Raw genomic sequence first — 19,148 nt, forward strand, 5'->3', positions numbered from 1 at the left:
TCTTTAAGACTGTAATTGGAAATCCGAAAATTTTGAACCATTTTATGTTCCATATGCCCTTTAAAAGAGTTTAAAAATTAAGTGAATCTTTTCTTACATTTTAGGAAAGAATCCAAACGGTATGTCACGCAATGCAGCTAGAGAAAGATATAGAGTGAAAAGTCTGAGAAATGCGTTTCATAGCCTCCAGAAATGCTTACCATCTGTACCACCCAATACAAAACTTTCCAAGCTGGATGTTCTCATCTTAGCCACAACCTATATCTCTCATCTTAGTCGTATTCTAAATGAAGACGAATCACCACAGGTAAGAAAAGTAGCAGCTTTTGTAATCGAATCCTTACACCTGTTATAGAAATTATATATACTAAACTGCATGCCTGGCTATAATTTGATGTATAATGGTTTTGAAAGGTTATGAGACTGGAAAGGAATGATTTAGGAAGTATTTGGTAGCTGCCATATTCGGGTTGCTTCAGCATATGTCATCTGCAAAATATTTCGAGAATATATCATAAATATTGCGGGTCATATGCCAGTTTATCTACGAGAAAATGAATGGTAGTTGCCGATCGAACGTACGCAGACGTACATACCATATCTGCGTTTTCCATCAATGAGACGTCACAAATCTCTAAAATTTTGTAAAGCGAACATATGTGATAAATTAAGGAGAAGGAAACAGCAATTTGTTTTTGGAATAAAATTTATGATTTTCAATTTTCGACCGCCAAAATTATTGCTCATGGGGATTCTTTCTTCATTTTCTGATATGCTTTCATAGTTTTTTTCTGCAGCAGATTGTTGAAAGACGCAGATTCTAATCATTGCCTATGGGTGGCATGAAAAAGAAAGGGTTTGGAGCCGCACAATAAGGTTTTTGTTGTTTAAGCATTTTAAGTTTCACAGGAATCTCAAAAATCCAAATTTTAAATATATAAAACTAACACCTTATTTGTTTTCCAAAACAAAATTTCGAAACTTAGGATTCCATTTTAAATTGCTTCACGAATCTTCGCCATCCTTATCTTTAAAATAAAGAATCATGAACTTAACCATTTTAATATTTCCAGAGTTTTCAAATACCGAGTTGTTATTTTTGCGTCTTAAAAGTATGTAAAAACTGTGTGAATAAACGTGCCAGAATATGGGGGGGGGGAAATTGACACAAAATTTATTACAATTCTAAGCAATAACACTTTTAACAGGTGAAGATATCAGTAGCAAATCCAGAAAGCTTTACCAATTTTCATTCTAAATATAAATAGTATAGTGATTGTAACACTCTGTATACGTAAGCATTGATCAACTGAATGCGTCCATGCCACACATTTTTTTTTTCTCACCTTTTCTAATATAACATATCAGGTTCAATGTTTCTTCTAACCTTTTTCGGAAACATACAATGACCTGACTAGAACAGAGAGCTTACTAAAGCTATGTTCACTAATTGTAGTAAGTAGACAGGATACAGACGAAGGGTATACAAAACCCTTTATTTTTTTCTTTATATACAATGACTTCCGTACTTCGGAATACAATGACCCTCCACTCGGGGTCTAACTTAAAAGATATCAAAATAAAACTAAACTCTAATTTAACTTTAGAATAAGATTGGCCTTATAATAACAGAAAGCGTATGTAGCACAGAGACTGTGAACACTACAATACGTTTAATTTATCAAGAGGATTAAAACCTCTGGCCTGGAAGGCAAAGTAGCAACTGCGTAACTTCTAAGGTAAGCGGCCTGCTTTGAACTCACGGCTTCCTCTCTTCTGCTTGGCAAAAAGGCCACACTTAAATACTTGGCGTTCGCCAGACAATTTTGCATAAACTCCTTCACGCTTATAATTCTGGCCGGAAGTAGAAAATAAGAAGTGATAGTAAAGATTTAAAATAAAATAAACGTTAGTAAAACTTAAGATCCTTACCTACTTCCCGCCAGAGTTAATTAGTTTGAAACTGAGGTCTAAAACGACCTTGTTGAAAACTTTTAGCTCTAGAAACTAACGCGAGGCCAAACTTTTACAATCATAACTTAGCTAGAAACTAGAAAATTTTAAAAGAAAGAAATTTGTTACAATAGCAGCTCCCGGAATATACAACAATCTTTTTTCTTTTTCATCTGTACTGCATCAAAACAGGAGCTTTATTCAATTCTGGTTCCTTCCAGAGATCTGGAAGGAAAACTAGTTTAATGAAATGTTACAGAATGACATTGCAAATAACATATAGAATATACTTTTCTTAACATTCTTATTTCATTCATGACTATTTTAATTATCTCTCCCCGTGCTCTCTAACATGTGTTGTAAAAACACCAAACACGAATGTGTTTCTGTCTATGTGTTCAACACTTCCTCCTACAATCAAAACACTAATGTGTTAAAATTCAACATACGAGACCTCTTAACACACCCTAATTTCAACTCTAGACCCTGAGGTACTATTCTGAAAGTGGCTAACTCTAAAGTGTAGCGTCAGAGAGCCTAACTACATCATTCAACCTTTAACACATATTCACCATGATTTAATCTTTACAGTCACACGAATAACAAATTTTTTAACATTACTTTCACTTTTACCATATCACGTTATTTCTAAACATTCAAAATAACAGTTCACATGTATACAAGAACATATCAAGATGCCGTTAATTTTACACATTTGAAAACATACATTAGTAGTACATTGTTAACTTCTATTCTTTTCAAAGCAAGTGCCAATTCTTTCTACATTGAAATAATACTACATTTCAAAAAGTCTTTCAGACTAAAACTTCTTTCTTGTTAGAATGTTTTAAATAAAATTTATACAATAACTTTTTACAATATTTAAGTCTTTATACAACGCTATTATACATCAACTTTAGTTTTACGCGCGAGTAATTGAAAAACATAATAAGAAAATCGGTCACAACTCATTTCTCGCCCTTTTGGCGATAAAGGTAGACCTCGCATGAGGTAAAACTTCTTGAAATCTGCCACTTGCAGTAAGAATGAAAGATTAACTTAAGTTTGTAAAGTAACATAAAATTTTACTTATCTTTGTAATATTCAGACATCCTTTTCTGGGCCCAGTCTTTAAAGGTGCTGCAGACCGTAGCTTGGTTGATCCTCCTTCTTGTACGGGCTCGCCCTTCAGTGCTTTCCTCTGGAAGCTTCCGTTTTTCACCACTACGGCCACCCTTGAACATCTTTCTTCTGTCCTCTGCTTGTGGTCTTGGCCGTTTGAAGGCAGCTGGTCTTGGTGGAACCGGGAAACTTCTGTCGTGGCCTGCTTGGACCTCGTTGTTGGCCGTTCAAATTTTTCTTGTACTTTTTCCTCCGCCGCTGATGGCCCTTCCGCAGTTCGGCGACTTTTGCTGCGGAGAGTTCTGTCGGATGAGTCAATCTTCCGTTTCACAGCCGGGTTATTGTTGCCGTCCTTTCTCCCGGTCTTTTCCACATACGTCGTCCTTCTCCCTTCTTCATTCTGGGGGTGTTCGTGAACTCTGTTTTTTGGACGGTGGAACGGCTTCTTTTTCTTTGTACCTTCAATTTTTCCGCGGGGCAATTTTCTTTTCACTTGCTTCTGTCTCTCATTGGCTTGCCCTTGTACTTGTCGTTTTCCCACCTCTGGAACTTGTACCTGCGGTGTCTGCCGTACCGGATCCTGCAAAAGATCTGAAAAGATTTGCATTTTATTACGGTCATAGAATGGTTTTATCTGGTCAATGTTTGCGGAACAGGTTTCACCATTTCTTGCCTTTAACACTACAACAGCGTGAGTTATTTTTTCTATAACATATGGTCCTTCAAAGCGTGGAAAAAATTTGGCAGTTTTATCTTCTGGTGCTGAAGAAAGTGAATGCTTAATTTTTAGTACTTCATCCCCTACTTTATAAGTTACTCCCCGTCGTTTCAAGTCATAATACAATTTTTGTTTTCTTTGTGCTACTTCCGTATTCTTTTTTGCTTCTTTTATTAGTTTTTCTATATCACCCATTTTAAATTCTGAGGCTCTTTGTTGCACATAAAATAGTTTATCTAACGGTGTTATAACCTTTCTGCCTAGAAATAACTCAGCAGGAGTTTTGCCCGTTGTATCATGTTTTGCGGTCCTAAGGGCGAAAGCAAATTCATTGACATAGTTATCCCAGCTTTTATGAAAATTTTTTAACATAACTACGGATAATTTTCACTATATTTCTGTTGACCCGTTCCGCTATATTTGATTGCGGCCGATACGGGACCATTTTTAAATGACGTATGCCCAGTTTTTGGCACATGTCTTCAAATATATTACTTACAAATTGAGGACCATTATCCGATATAACTTTTAGGGGCGCCCCGTATTTTAAAATATATTTATTTAAAATAGAATCGGTAACTAATTTCGCGGAGGCTCGTTTTAAGGGAACAATTTCGGTCCATTTACTAAAATGATCAACTATAACAAGGAGATAGCGACTTTTGTTTAACTGACTTTTTGGGAAAGGGCCCAATAAATCGATGCCGATTATTTCATTTGGAAATTCGGATTTAATACTATTTAGAAACCCGGCCGGGCGGAAATTAATATAATTAACGGCTTGACATGTTGGGCAGGACTGGACATACGCCCTTGTTAACTTTTGCAGTTCAGGAAAGTAGACTGCCTCGCGTACGCGTTGAGTAGTTTTTCGAATACCAGCATGAGAAGCTAAAGGGCTGTCATGGAGCTCTTGCAGGATATTTAATCTAAGACTAGCTGGGATAACAGGTCGAAATTCGTTGTTGGAATTCGTAGTTTTTGTATAAAATAATAGACCATCTATTAGTTCGTAATGGGCCGCCCTATTTCTTATCGCCACAATATCTTGGTGGCTAAAATTTTCAGGATCCTTCAAATACTCATAAATACTTCCAAACTCAGGATCCTTACCCACTTCGGTTATTACAGTTTCTCGGGAATTTATTGTACACGCTGTCAGCATTGCAACTTTTACGGTATTACCCTGTTCGTCTAATTTAATTCGTGACAGGGCATCTGCTACGATATTTTCCTTTCCGGGGGTATGCTTGATTACCAGATTATATTCTTGCAGCTTGAGAGCCCATCTTATTAACCTTGGGGATAAATTTTTTCCAGAGTACAATCTAGTTACCGCCGCATGATCAGAATATACTGTTATCGGCGCCTTTCCAAAATAGACTCGGAACTTTTGCACTGCTAACAGAACTGCAAGTGCCTCTCTCTCGGTCGCGGAATAGTTTCTTTGTGTTTGATTTAAAGTTCGGCTAAAAAATGCCACTGGCTGCTGATTTTGCGAAAGTACCGCTCCTACCGCATAATCCGAAGCATCCGCTGAAATTTCTAAATTTTCATCCTTTTCAGGAAATTTCAACACAGGGGCTTGCGTTAATGCTTGTTTTAATTTTTCGAAAGCACTATTGGCTTCGGCCGTCCACGAGAATCTTGCCTTTTTCCTTTTTAATTTTAACAATGGCTCAGCGATAGCCGCAAAATCTTTTATAAAGGACCTATAATATGAACAAAGTCCTAGAAAAGAAGAGAGCTTCTTTGCCGTGTTTGGAGTCGGATACTTTTGTACAGCGATTATTTTTGATTCATCTGTCTCGATCCCTTTTTGCGATATTTTGTAACCTAAATATTTTAATTCAGGGGCTGCAAATTTGCATTTTTCGACATTAACTTTTAGACCGGCCTCATTTAATAAAGAAAACACCTGTCTTAAATCCTGTACATGTTGGTCTAGATTATCACTAGTAATAATGATATCGTCTAAATAGATAAATGTGGACTTTCCGAGAACAGGTCTTAACACAATGTCCATGCATCGCTGAAATGTTGCTCGGGCGCCTGAAAGGCCAAACGGCATTCGCAAAAATGCATAAGTGCCAGACTTGGTTATAAAAGCAGTCTTAGGCACGTCCTCAGGCCTGATCCCTATTTGAAAATAACCATTCGTTAAGTCTAAAGTTGTCATAAATTTGGTTGATTTTATGTTCCTTAAAATTTCTTCTATAATCGGTAACGGATATACCGGATATTTCGTTATGGAATTTAATTTACGGTAATCAATAGCGAATCTCCACCTTTTTGGATGCTCCAAAGGATAATCATTATTTTTCTTACATAAAACCACCGGACTAGCATAACTACTTGAGATAGGCGTTACGATCTTTTTACGTAGCATATCGGTAATATGCCATTCTATAATTTTTTCCTTATTCTTATCATACCGGTATGGTTTTTGACGAACCGGCAATGCATCTCCGGTGTCAATACTATGGTTAGTAACCTGGGTAAATCCTGGAATATCACTTAAATAAGGAAGCAAATTCACTTACCACTTGTCGGATTCTATCTTGCTCGTCGTTAGGCAGGTGGTCGAGATTTAACCTTGGCGGTTCAACCTTTTCTACACGCACTGGTTTCATCGTCAGCTTAAGAGACGCTTCATTAAAATCCAGTGTAGCTTGTGCGTCTGAAAGAAAGTCTATTCCTAGTATTAAGTGTGCTTGCAAATTCTTTACTATAAAAAACATCACCTTTACTTGTTCGTCCTTGATACGGATGTACAAAGGTACTTTACCTACGCACTTACATTGTTCTCCTTGCGCCGCTAATACTGTTGTATTATCCGCATTATATATGCGGTATTTGCGAAAATACTTTCTAAAAAAGACTTCTGCCACACAGGAACACTGCGCGCCGGTATCCAGGAGCGCGGTGGCCGGGATATTATTTACCAAGACTTCAATCTTCGGAAGAGTTAAATTTTTCACCATTACTGTATTTAACTTGTAGGAAGAGGGGTTTTCGTGGCCTTCGGATTTCCGCACCCTCTCGTCAGCAGAAATCCGTTTTAGTTTAAATTATTTTTCCTTTCGGTGCTTTCCTTCTTTCTCCGCTGGCCTTGAGACTTTTTTCCTGGGTTGCTATTGAACTGTCGACGTTCGCCGGCTGTTTTTGAATGCTCGGGTTTCCTTGCCCACTGATTCGCTTTTTCTCCGTAGCCATGTGCTTGAGTTTGCTGTAGTCTTGGCGTACCAAATTGGTTTCGCTGTTGATATTGGCGTCTTCTTTCGACGTCCGCCGTTCTTCTACTTTCAAACTGGATTGCTAGCTCAAATAATTTTTCCAGTGTAGTCGGATTTCTCAATTCAATAAAGTCTTGCACTTGGGGTAGTAACCTCGGCAAAATCACTTGAATTATTTCAGGATCCGGACGGTTTCCATACAAGAGCTTGAAAACGTGAATTTTTCTTAAAATAAAACTCGAGATGTTTTCCATTCTTTGTTGATATATACTGAAAAGTTCTGTTTCTAATTTCGCACGATCCCTTACAACAGGGAAGGCTTTTAGTAGGGCAGTCTTGAAATTTTCGTAGGTATAGGTGGGACTTCCTGCTTGACCCAAGAGACTTCTGCCGATACATTTGAACCAGTTAAGCGCTTGGCCCCTCAAAGCGCTGGTAGCTAAGGTAACTTTTTGAAACTCGTGCACGGGGTAGAGCATGAAGTGGTCATCCAATTTTTCCAAAAAACTGGTTACCTGTGAGTTTCCATTAAACGTTGCTTCTGGTTTCATCGAAGCGCGCATGGTCTGGACAATATACCCAAATCCTTCCAGGGCGGCAGCTGGCATTTCTGGATTCTGAGCTGTTTCTGCAGGCAGCACAGGTTCTTCTTGAAACTCGGCCATGGTTATTCTTCGTCGGGCGCCACTATCAGGTTCAATGTTTCTTCTAACCTTCTTCGGAAACATACAATGACCTGACTAGAACAGAGAGCTTACTAAAGCTATGTTCACTAATTGTAGTAAGTAGACAGGATACAGACGAAGGGTATACAAAACCCTTTATTTTTTTCTTTATATACAATGACTTCCGTACTTCGGAATACAATGACCCTCCACTCGGGGTCTAACTTAAAAGATATCAAAATAAAACTAAACTCTAATTTAACTTTAGAATAAGATTGGCCTTATAATAACAGAAAGCGTATGTAGCACAGAGACTGTGAACACTACAATACGTTTAATTTATCAAGAGGATTAAAACCTCTGGCCTGGAAGGCAAAGTAGCAACTGCGTAACTTCTAAGGTAAGCGGCCTGCTTCGAACTCACGGCTTCCTCTCTTCTGCTTGGCAAAAAGGCCACACTTAAATACTTGGCGTTCGCCAGACAATTTTGCATAAACTCCTTCACGCTTATAATTCTGGCCGGAAGTAGAAAATAAGAAGTGATAGTAAAGATTTAAAATAAAATAAACGTTAGTAAAACTTAAGATCCTTACAAACATAGCGTAAAAATACGTACTCGCTTAGAAACATAAAGGTTTATTGATGCTATAATGGATCCTCACTTTTAGCCTCAACTACCTAGTGAACAGCTAAACGAATAATCGCTGAAGTCCACGAAAAGAAATGTAAACTCAAGAAGGCTTAATCTTGCTCAAAATAAAGATTTACAGATGGCCCCTTTCTCAGGGCGTACAACAAAGCCTCCACCAGGGCTTTAACCCTTTAACTGTCAAGTTATTTTGATGATTTGGGTACACAAATTGTCAAATTTTTTATTGGAAAAATCAAATGTTTAGTACAAAATAAAATATACTTAAGTAGTTAAAAATTGATATTTTGAAGTACATGGGTAAAATTTTTAAAGTTTTGTAGCCACTGCATATTTGCTTGAGGCGGCTGCCACTCAACATGGCAGTTGTAAAATTCGCTTCTAGTGGAGCATTATTTTCTAAAAATGAAAAAAAAAAAAAATTATTTTCTAAAAAATAAATAAATGAAAAAAATAAATAAAAGTGAATACCTATTAGTAGTTCAGTAATTCAGTCTTGTGTGGTACAACTGGAAACACTTTTCCAAGTACAAACCAACTCCACAATCACTACACCAGAATCGTGTTTCCTTTCTTATGTTTTTCCCATTTTTATCCTATTTCGAACAACACACTTTGCACTGTCTTCTAGGCTCACGTTTTACGTTAGGAGTAGGAGGAATATGGGAAATAAAATGTCGTTCAGTAAAACGGGCAGGGTTACCTATTGTAGGTGGTCTGCCAACATTCTTTTGTCCAGAAGCTGCATCATCATATTTATGTGAAAGCTCTTCTACAACTTGGATTCGAAATTTTAAAAATGTAATACGTTTCCCAACTACATTTTTATAGAGCAAATATGAGTTCCAAAGTACCTTGTCTAGTAAATGTAAAAATATTTTTTTATAATATTTTTTCTGACGTTTTCGGTTTGTTGGATGAAAGGATATTTCCTGATCACAGCGATCTACACCACCCATAGTTAGACTGTAGTCAGAAACAATCTTCGGCTTGAGTATATCTTCATTTTTTTTTTTTTTATTTTTGAGGCTGACCATGGAAGTATATCATAAATACTGCTCATCAAACACACATCCTTCATCTTCGGTTGAAGAATCTAAATCATCTATATAACGTTTTAAAGAACTGGACGCCATTTTACAACAAAAAGATCCCGTGCACTTTGAACCAAAGAACTTATAACCTCTAACCTTTGAAATCTTCAGTAAAGTGCTGTCATTTATTGAATTGAGCGCACATTAACTTTTTCCGAGATACAGTCGGGTTTGACAAAGAGATGAAGCTGAAATGAACGTCTCCCGATATATATTCGGGTATAACAATACGATGCACTCAAAAAAAAAAAAAAATTACCCCGAGAAATACTCGGGCGTGACATTTTCGAACACCAGTGCTATAACGGGCATGACAGTTAAAAGGTTAAACTAAAAAATGTAAGAAATAAGAACTAACTAATGACTAAGTAAAGAGATTTAGGCGAAGCTAACTCAAATTCTAAACTAGTTGGTCCGTAATATTAAACTAGCCAGCGAAGCTATCAAAAGGCAGGTCATACGGTCGAGCCTAGTAACAGCTTAGAGCGACGTAGCCCAGAGGCGCTATTCAGGATTCCTAACTCTTTCTAGCGAAGTCAGTGAAACATGACTTAAAGAGTATCCTCCTTCGCATTTGCATTTAACGCGGTTCTAAAAATTCATTCTGGTAGGGAGTTGTAAGCTGAAGCTAGGAAAGAAAGGAAAGATAAACTAAATTAAAATAACTGTTGTAAAATTAGGGTATACCGTACAACCTTAAAATATCAATGCGGTCTGATCTACCAGATTCCAATTTAATTATTTATAGGTTTGCACTTTATGTTCCAGTTTAACACCTTACAGGTATATGCATTTCGATCCTTCAGACTTCAAATTAAGCCATTAAAGGTACCACTGTCGTATGGTTCTTCAAAATTTAGCTTAACGATCTCTGCACTTTTTACCCTTAAGATCTGAGCTTACATGTTAAAGTGAAAATTCATTTTGGTCCTTCATATTCCCATTTAATACATAAAAAACGCCGATGCAATTTAGTCTTTCAGATTCCATCTTATATTATAAGGTACCTATGTAGAGTCATTAGGTTTTATTTCAGAAGCAGGCAAGATAAAAAATAGCAAACGCCTTCGCCGGGAATCGAACCACGGACCTCTGGAATACCGGCCCAGCTTACAGAACCACTACACCACGAAGGCACGCTAGGAAAGTGGGAAAAATATCTTATACCTTCTCCGTCTTTTCTGCATGCTTTCGTGGCTTAACGGTAGCACACTCGGCGCGTATTCGAGAGGTCCAGGTTCGCGTCCCGGCGAGTACATTGCTTATTTTCACTTCTCCAGCATATTGTAACGTTTTTTATATTCTTCTGACACCAGTTGTTACGTTTTTTTCTTCCTTCACGTTCGTACGGGGTTCGTAGATTTGGAGTGAATAACGACGACACTTGATGAAGTATCGAAACACACTTTATTTAGTCAATATTAATCAGGACAGCTCCAATAGCACTTTTTACAGTCGTCGAAAATCTACTATAAACACGCTGGAACAATCAGCGACATAGCCTTCACACTGTCAGGCAATAACGGTGGAGATAGCTTCACTGCAAAGCACCGGAGTAGAGCTTCCCACTCTATTTGATCGTTCTCGGAACTCCACGTACTCTCGAGACTCTCCACGCGATGCACTCGACGATACACAAGAGTATAGCTCTCGACTCAGCACAGTCTAAGACAAAACTCGACGATGCACTAATTCGCGATGCACTAAAAGACTCTCTCGATGCACTCGACGACCACCTCGGCGCTAGACTTCGAGACACTCGCTCAATGACTGACTATCATCTCGCTAGACGAGGCACACACACTAACTGACTGCGGACCAGCAGGGTTTATATAGCTTTCGGCTTGTGTTCGGGAACATTCTGGGCTAAACCGGTAAGAATTCGTTCCAGTAGATTCTCCAACCCTCCATGGTATATCGCCAATTTTGTCGCCAAATAGGCGATTTCATGCCAAATATGGCAGCCCTGCCCTCTTTTGCCATTTTATGGCAACCCTAAAACTGCTTTGCAGGGAAGCCATCTTACCGCGCCTGTACATTTCGTAACAATATAAAAAACCTAACGCTTCTACAGTAGCGCCCGAACTAAAAGGTGGTGGCTGATGATTCTTCACCAACAGGATTTGGGAATCCCCTAATCCCCAGTCGCTCTTTAAAAGGGGGAGTATATAAGGTACAGAAGTGGGCGCAGGCCGACCCACCTAATCGAAGAATTTGGTCTTATGGTCATAACTAACCACGCCAGGAGTATGTACGGTGTATATTAGGATTTAATACCCCGCCACTAGAAATCTGTCGGCGATGTAGCGCTCCACATAGCCTGGTTCTAGACTTGACAATACCCGTACGGTCCCTGCCGAGCCTGAACGGACCATAGGATGGACCTATGGTTCTAGTCCTGTGAATAATGATAATATACCCAAGAAATCGAAGCTGTCAGGACACAAGTCCAGCCAGTGGTCTGGTAGAACCCCAGGTCTCCTCCCGTAAAGGAGTATGTACGGTTATAATAGTCATAATACAGGGAAGACCCAATCCTCCTAGTCCCACTGGACCATACGATTATAAAGGGTCGACCCCCTCAAAACCACAAAAGGAAAGAAGAGAGAAAAAGAAGCTAATTAACTGAAATAATTGGGGGGTTAATTAACGAACTAAAAAAAAGGAAGAGACATACAAACAACGAAGCAATCCAAAATCCAACAACAATTAAAAACCCCACGGGCAAACAGAGTGGCGGAAACTCTCAAGAAACATTCATTTACATGAATTTTCGGAACAGGCACAGGCGGTCCAAAGCCATCGAGGAATTCCCAATTTAAATAACCTGCAGAAGGTCAAACCGAATCCCCTACAGTATTACTTTAATAGCATATTATTTGTACAATCATAATTCTATTTAAGCTATTAATTTATTTTAAAAATTTACTTTAATAGTCCTACCAATATCTGAATTCAAATGTATTAATTATCTTTAATAATCATAGAAAAGAAGCTCCAGGACTGCCAATAACCAAAACTGGAAAAATTTAAGATTGCCATGTATCATATTAAAACTTTAGTAATTACTCCATTAAGAACAGAATATAAGAAAAATTTTAAAACTTTAAAATTTCAGAGCATTTTCAAATCAAAAACTAGGAGTATGTACGGTATTTTCTCCTTCCTTCCAACACGCCTTCGTGGTGTAACGGTTAGCACACTCGGCGCGTATTCTAGAGGTCCAGGTTCGAGTCATGGCGAGGGCATCGGTCATTTTTTCATGTCTCTTGCTTCAAAGCAACCTAATGTCTCTACAGTACTTTAAGATACCAATACAATTCATTCTTCAGATTGCAGTTTCATATTTTAGATTTATTAAAAAATTAGCATCTTTAAAAAGAAAAACTTAAGAGTCCATCAAAAATCTAAAATTGAATTATTTAAAAGAGTAATACGAAATATCAATTCGTATAGCTCGTATTTTATATGTATTATAAGTTGAACCAAAACTGTACAAATTTTTAATTCTATGAAATACAAATCGCCAAGAAATAACTATACTAATATTTCCTTTCTTATATTTAAATAAAATAATGCTGACTATTGGTGTCTAATGAAAGACATTTAACTAGAAATTTAAAAATAAATAAAATTGTAGAATATTGCAGTCTGTAGAATTTTATATACTGTTAAGGTTTATTTTAATGCTAGTGATAATGTACATGTAAGAGAGTTACAAAGAAAATCTGTACAATAGTAAAATTGCTACATAGAAGATAGGCTTAAGCCAATAACTAATCCATTAAAAAACCACCGACAAAAATTTTTTTAAATGTTTCTTAGAAAGGTGCTCTTCTTTAATTGTTCATTCTACTTCACTAAAAATCACTGATCTGAAGATGGAAGTAAGATTTTATGCCTTTTGTATTGGTAATAGCTTCTTAGTATGATGATTTACTTTAGCCGAACAAGTCTTTAATGTCTGCTCTGAAAACTAAAAGGAATTCAAAGAGGATGAGATTTTAGAGACTAACCGGTATTTCGAAACAGAATACGTGAAAAATAAGCTGTTTTAGTGATTGAAATCAGATTCTTCAGTTAGTTGGTTGTACGAGTCAAGCAATCACTTACACCGCGAGAGCAATGCGATAATTTCTTTCGCTCACCCACTAAAATGGAGACTGGGAAAAGGCTTCAGACCTAGTCGAAGTGGTAACAAGTTATAATCCACCTCACTTTTATTAATTCACTCGTCGATGTAAAGACTTTTACATTCAGTCACTAATCATAGTGACTCAGGATGTAGTCACTATGATTAGTGCCATATGCCATTGAGCCTATTGATCTGTAAAATCTTTCCTATCCGCTTTTTGCTATAGTGTTGCTATAGTGTTATGTTATAAAAATATAAAAATACCAAAAAACTAAAAAATACAAAACAATTTAAAACAAAACGAAAACAAACAAACAAACAACAAAAAAAAAAAAAAATACTTACAAAAAATCAAAACTTGATTTACTTGATTTTTCCTATCCCTAAACTTCTCGAGCTAATGTGGCTCCTTCTAGCTTGCATCAAACTATCTATTTATGCAATTTTGCTATTTCTGCTCACTACTTAGACATTACTTCCTTGTACGAAGTAAAAGGAAGTATTGTAATCGCGAAAAGTTTCGGGCAACAATTTCAATGAAAATATCCATTTTGACCGCTATTGAATGCAATTGAACGATGTTTTTGCGTGATATCTGTACGTAAGGACAGAATAAAAGACTCGTTTCCTCAAAAAAAAAAAAAAAAAAAAAAATATGTAACTGCTTTAAAATGAATTCTGAAGAGAATTTTTCGTGGCGTTTGTACGAACGTATGTACGTACGTACGTATCTCCCATAACTCAAAAACGAGTAGCCTCAGAACGTTGAAACTTTGTATATAGGACTGCTATAACATGTAGATGGGCACCTCGTATTTTGGTTGCGATCGACCGCACCAAACGTATATAAATATATTCATATTATATATATCCACTCTGTTACCCGGCTCAATGATCTCAGTTTCTTTACTCTTATATGTTTGTAAATTGTACATTTTTTGCTTTAAAAATGATTTAATTATGTTATTTTTATCTTCCGGTTAAGGTTTTTATGCCTTTAGTAAATCTCTATGCAATATTTTTAGAATTATCAACAATTTTAAAGTTGTTTAAGTGCCGCTAAGCCCTTTTTTTTTTTTACGGCGGCCATTGATTGTTTACATTTGAAACAGCAGACTAGTAGATTTGTTGCCAATCTAGAGAAACTTCGCTTCGCAACAACAAAGATAACGCCTTCATTTATTATTGCCAATTAAATCCTTTCTGGAATTTTTTTCGAGGAAATAAGTGTTTAAGATTTACTTCCTAATTTTTTAATATAGATATTTTGAGTTTTTATGTATTTTTGCCTTATCGCGAAGTGAGAACTGAATTAATTGAATGAGAAATACTCAATCGTCTGTGAAAAACTGTTTCCTTTTTGTTTTGTTTGCTTAATTTCTTTTATACATCGTTCTAGCTTTATTATAGTATTTGAATAGAACATGTGGCAACCATTAGATAATTCTATTATTTAAATGATATAAATTTTATGCATTATGAATTATAATATGAACGAAATATAATACTGTTAAGTGAATCTAGCGCCAGGATGTCGCTATGGTAAACAAATACTACAGTGAATTTTAAAGAATGCATTTATTCTATTGTGTTTTATGCGCTGTCGGCGAAGTAGATTTAATTCAATCCAATAAGTTTAAATGAAATGCAAGAAAAAATGCGTATAATTTAATATTCCGTACAAGGAAGTCATGTGGTGTGCACATCAGATTTTTTTTTTTTTCTGATATGCAGGTACATGGTTTTGAACCATAGCACTCTGTAACCTATAATTATTGGCATTGGCATATGGATGTATGATGCAAAGACCATTGGGTACTTCGTTTTGCAACAGGAAAATTGTCAGAAATTGTAAAAACTGTGCTATGTCTTCTCCGGATCTCTCAATTGTTAGTCGAGCGTGTTCTAACTGCACCGCGAAAGCCCGCGATAAGGTGGGAGAAAATTCAAGGAAATATAAAAATCAGTTATATAACGCTGACAGGATTCGGACCCGGGTCTTCCAGTATATGATAGCCGCTTCTACCAAAAGAGCATGTAGGGAAGATTGCAATAGTTTTTTTAAAATCTCGAAGTACCAGCTTGGCGACTGGAGAAGAAAAACAGCTCTTTGAAGCAACATGATTACAAACATGAACATAAATAAATAGCAACTATAAAACATTAGAGTAATACAAATTAAAAAAACAAGAAAATTTTTAAGTAAAAAATAAAAATTCTGGAAGCGTTCAGATTTTATATTTCGCCCGAAAGGGCGTTTTTTTACCGTTTTGTGTATTACCTTTATTGATTAAATATCATGTTGTTCGCACTTAAAAACATAAAATTCAATTCAACAGCAATATCGCAAAATAATTTTAAAAAGAGCCTATTTTTTAGAATTTCTAATACATAGTCTCGCGCGCTTGAGATAATTTTTTTTCGTACAGTGTTGCCATGGCTCGCTTTCAAATCGTTGAGTATGTTAATCAAAAATTCGTTAAAATTTTACAAATTTTAAATAGATAATAAAACAAATTCGGAATCCAAAATTCCGGTGCCCATATTCTGTTGGAGGACTACGTTATTCAAAATTGGATGGCTCTAGGTACCGCTGTTTCTTCACAATGCGAGAAACGTTCATGCATTCATGCATGAATTATTTATTTTTTTAAATATAATACATGGTAGTATTTCTAGATATAATAGTATTTAAGACATAATAACACTCCGAATAAATACTTATTCAGAAGTCAAACAACAAAAATCACCGTTATATTTTCAAAATTTTCACAGGACTAGTTTCGATGGTTTTACCGAACCACCACCCTCAGCTGCAAAACCGCAAATGAACAAGATAGGAAATAATGATTAGATAACATAAGAAAGCCTGGACAAGAATAAGCAAGTGGCGCCATCTGTTGGTGAAACCAGAACTAAAACATAATTTCTTTAATGGCCGAAGGCAAAGATGAATTGGAATTAGGATCGTTAACTAGAATAGAAAGATTTTTTTGAATGTGAAATGCCTCTAGAAAATCCAGTTCTCCAATGGAAGATGTTTTTTGAATAATTTTAGCAGCAGAAAAATTGAAAGTGTGATTTTCGGATCAACAATGTTGAGCAACAGAAGACTTCTGTGTTTCTTTTTTTCTAACATATGCCTCATGTTCATTGACGCGAAATTTTAAGGCTCTCCTAGTTTGGCCAATGTAAATTAAACCACACCGGCAAGGAATCCTATAAATACGTCAAGAATTCATATCCGGAATGGGGTCCTTGAGTATGGAACCCGGAATTTTATTGATGGGAGAATAAATAGTAGAATAATAGTATTTCTTAATATAAAAGTATTTCTCAATATAATAATAATGATAATAGTATATATTAATAGTATTTCTAAATATAATAATAATTTCTTAATATATAATAATAGTATTTCTTATAATATTAATAAATCTTCAGAATTTAGCTTCTTTAAATATAATACATGCCGATATTATTTGGTGGCAACAGTTTGAAAAGTGAATCGACGCAATATACCGTTTTGAAATTAATAGTCCTTCTGGGCTAACAATCAGACGATACCTGAAATTGTATTTCTTTTATGAGTTTAATTCGTAGCATAAATATTCATTAGAAATAGCTGCTAAATAAACTGTAAATCTTAGCATTTAAGCCATATTATTAAAAAATCAAGTGAAAAAAAATTATTTAAAAAATAAATTTATCTTCACTTGATTGTTTTTGCTCGCTGTTCACTATCTTGCTTTTTAAAACTGTTCCATTCGTATGCAAAGCAGTTTTCTAATTTGGAAAACGAATCTCTTCCGTTTTAAAACTAGAAACAGTGTGAGAATAGATGTTTCTAAGGCCAAAAAGAGGTTTTTTGTTTGTTTGTTTAAAATCTACATTTGTTTTTATTGTTTCATTGCAGGAAAATGGCATCTCAAATATGGATTTCGATTTCCTAGAGAACTCAATCTGCCCGGTCCCTGAAGTAGAGATTAGAAATCCCAACTGGGAAAAAAGTTATCTGCATCCTGTCAAGGTCTGTATGCTTATTTTACGTTTTTGCTTAACTAAAAATCCCTCGAAATGGGATTTATCAGTATACAGGTTTATATAATACAGTCGTCAGATTTTTAAAATATGCTGTGTTATACACTTTCGTGTTACATGTATCGAAAAACTAGCACCGAATTGGGATTAGTCCAGAACACTGTCTAAGTATTCTTTGCGTAATTGAGAGAAATATATGGTTAAAAATTTACAATTGTGTGTCCCTTGTTTTTTTGGTGATTCTTTTTTGACGCCAAAATCGGCGCCAGGAAGACACAATTTCAAGATGGCCAGTACACAAAACCAAAATAAGAAGTCAAAGAATTGCAGGAACTCGGTGTCCGTATACACATCTATCTATTTTCACTTAAAAAAACATTGGAGAATTGCACAAACTCTGCATTGCGCACTACCTTCACTTTGTCTATGTACACATTGATCTATTTTCACTTGAACAAATCAGGAAGCTAAAACCAAGACAAAACTATCGTGGTAATTAGAAATGAGGTTTCATCACCAAAACTGAACAAAATTTGTCGCCAATCGAAGGGGCACCCAAGTCTACACTAGAGGCAATATATTTATTGTACAATTTATTAAGAAAGTGTTAGATACTAATATTGAATCTGACAGAATATTCCCGGGATGTTTTGTTTAAGTAGCAACGTCCCAGGACACATCGAGGATATCCTCAGGACTTTGATTCTCAGATGACTTAAAATTCTGGTAATTTAACATCATCAGAATGTCTTGTTATTACTCCCCACAATATGTAAGGATGTTGATTCTCTGATGTCTTGAGGACTTCGCTATTGGGATAAATGTCCTGAAAGTATTAGTTCGACATTTTTCGGAGAGCCTTTGCCTGAAACTTTTTGAAGGATGTTTATTCACAGTTCTAGAGATTCTGATTTTTAGAATTTGTTCGACGATGTTCAGAGATTACTCTGCGACTGAACATTAAGTACTCAGTGGGATGCATTCGAGAATATTCCGGTATGTTCTGAGGGTGTGGTAAATAGGACTTCCAATCCTCACAGCATTCCACACACTGTTAAGGGATTTAGCGAAGATTTCCTGGGGATATACAGGGATATGACATTAAGCACTCAGGAAGGTGTGCTTTGAGAAATGAGGAGTGTATTCCGGGATCTCCTTAGGATGTCCATTAATCCCATAAACCAGTGCTGTCAAACTGGCATGCGGGCCGAATGCAAGACCTAAAAGCAACTAACGGGCGAATTTCTTTTGAACCAAAATGAGAAATTGTTTTCTGTTCTAATAAACATTTCAAACTAAATTTCAAATTTTATTTACTAAATATTTATAAACAGTAATGATAATGATGCAAAGTTTATTTCTAATTGGAGAAGTTAAGTTTTCTGAACGTAATTTATTGACAGTTAAAACTTGCGAAGGCAGAATTCAATTCCGATATCAAAGAAAGTAATAAATTGTTTTTAAATGAATTTCCAATTGAAGAAGTCAATTTTTTTAACATAATTTGTTGACAATTAAAATTTGCCAAGTTAGAA

General features: G+C 36.0%; 1 protein-coding gene across 1 annotated transcript in view; it reads left to right on the forward strand.

Annotated features, from left to right (window-relative positions):
• LOC118187787 (transcription factor 21-like) overlaps positions 1 to 19,148 on the forward strand; it is a 41,403-nt gene that overhangs the window by 16,508 nt on the left and 5,747 nt on the right. The window contains exons 3-4 of the mRNA XM_035358063.2: positions 105 to 307; positions 17,489 to 17,602. Coding sequence (XP_035213954.1) covers positions 105 to 307; positions 17,489 to 17,602 — 317 coding nt within the window. The remainder of the gene's footprint in view (positions 1 to 104; positions 308 to 17,488; positions 17,603 to 19,148) is intronic.

This window comes from Stegodyphus dumicola, chromosome 10 (genome assembly GCF_044657685.1).
Source record: "Stegodyphus dumicola isolate Sdum_Otavi_A_Nest chromosome 10, ASM4465768v1".
Taxonomy (NCBI): domain Eukaryota; kingdom Metazoa; phylum Arthropoda; class Arachnida; order Araneae; family Eresidae; genus Stegodyphus; species Stegodyphus dumicola.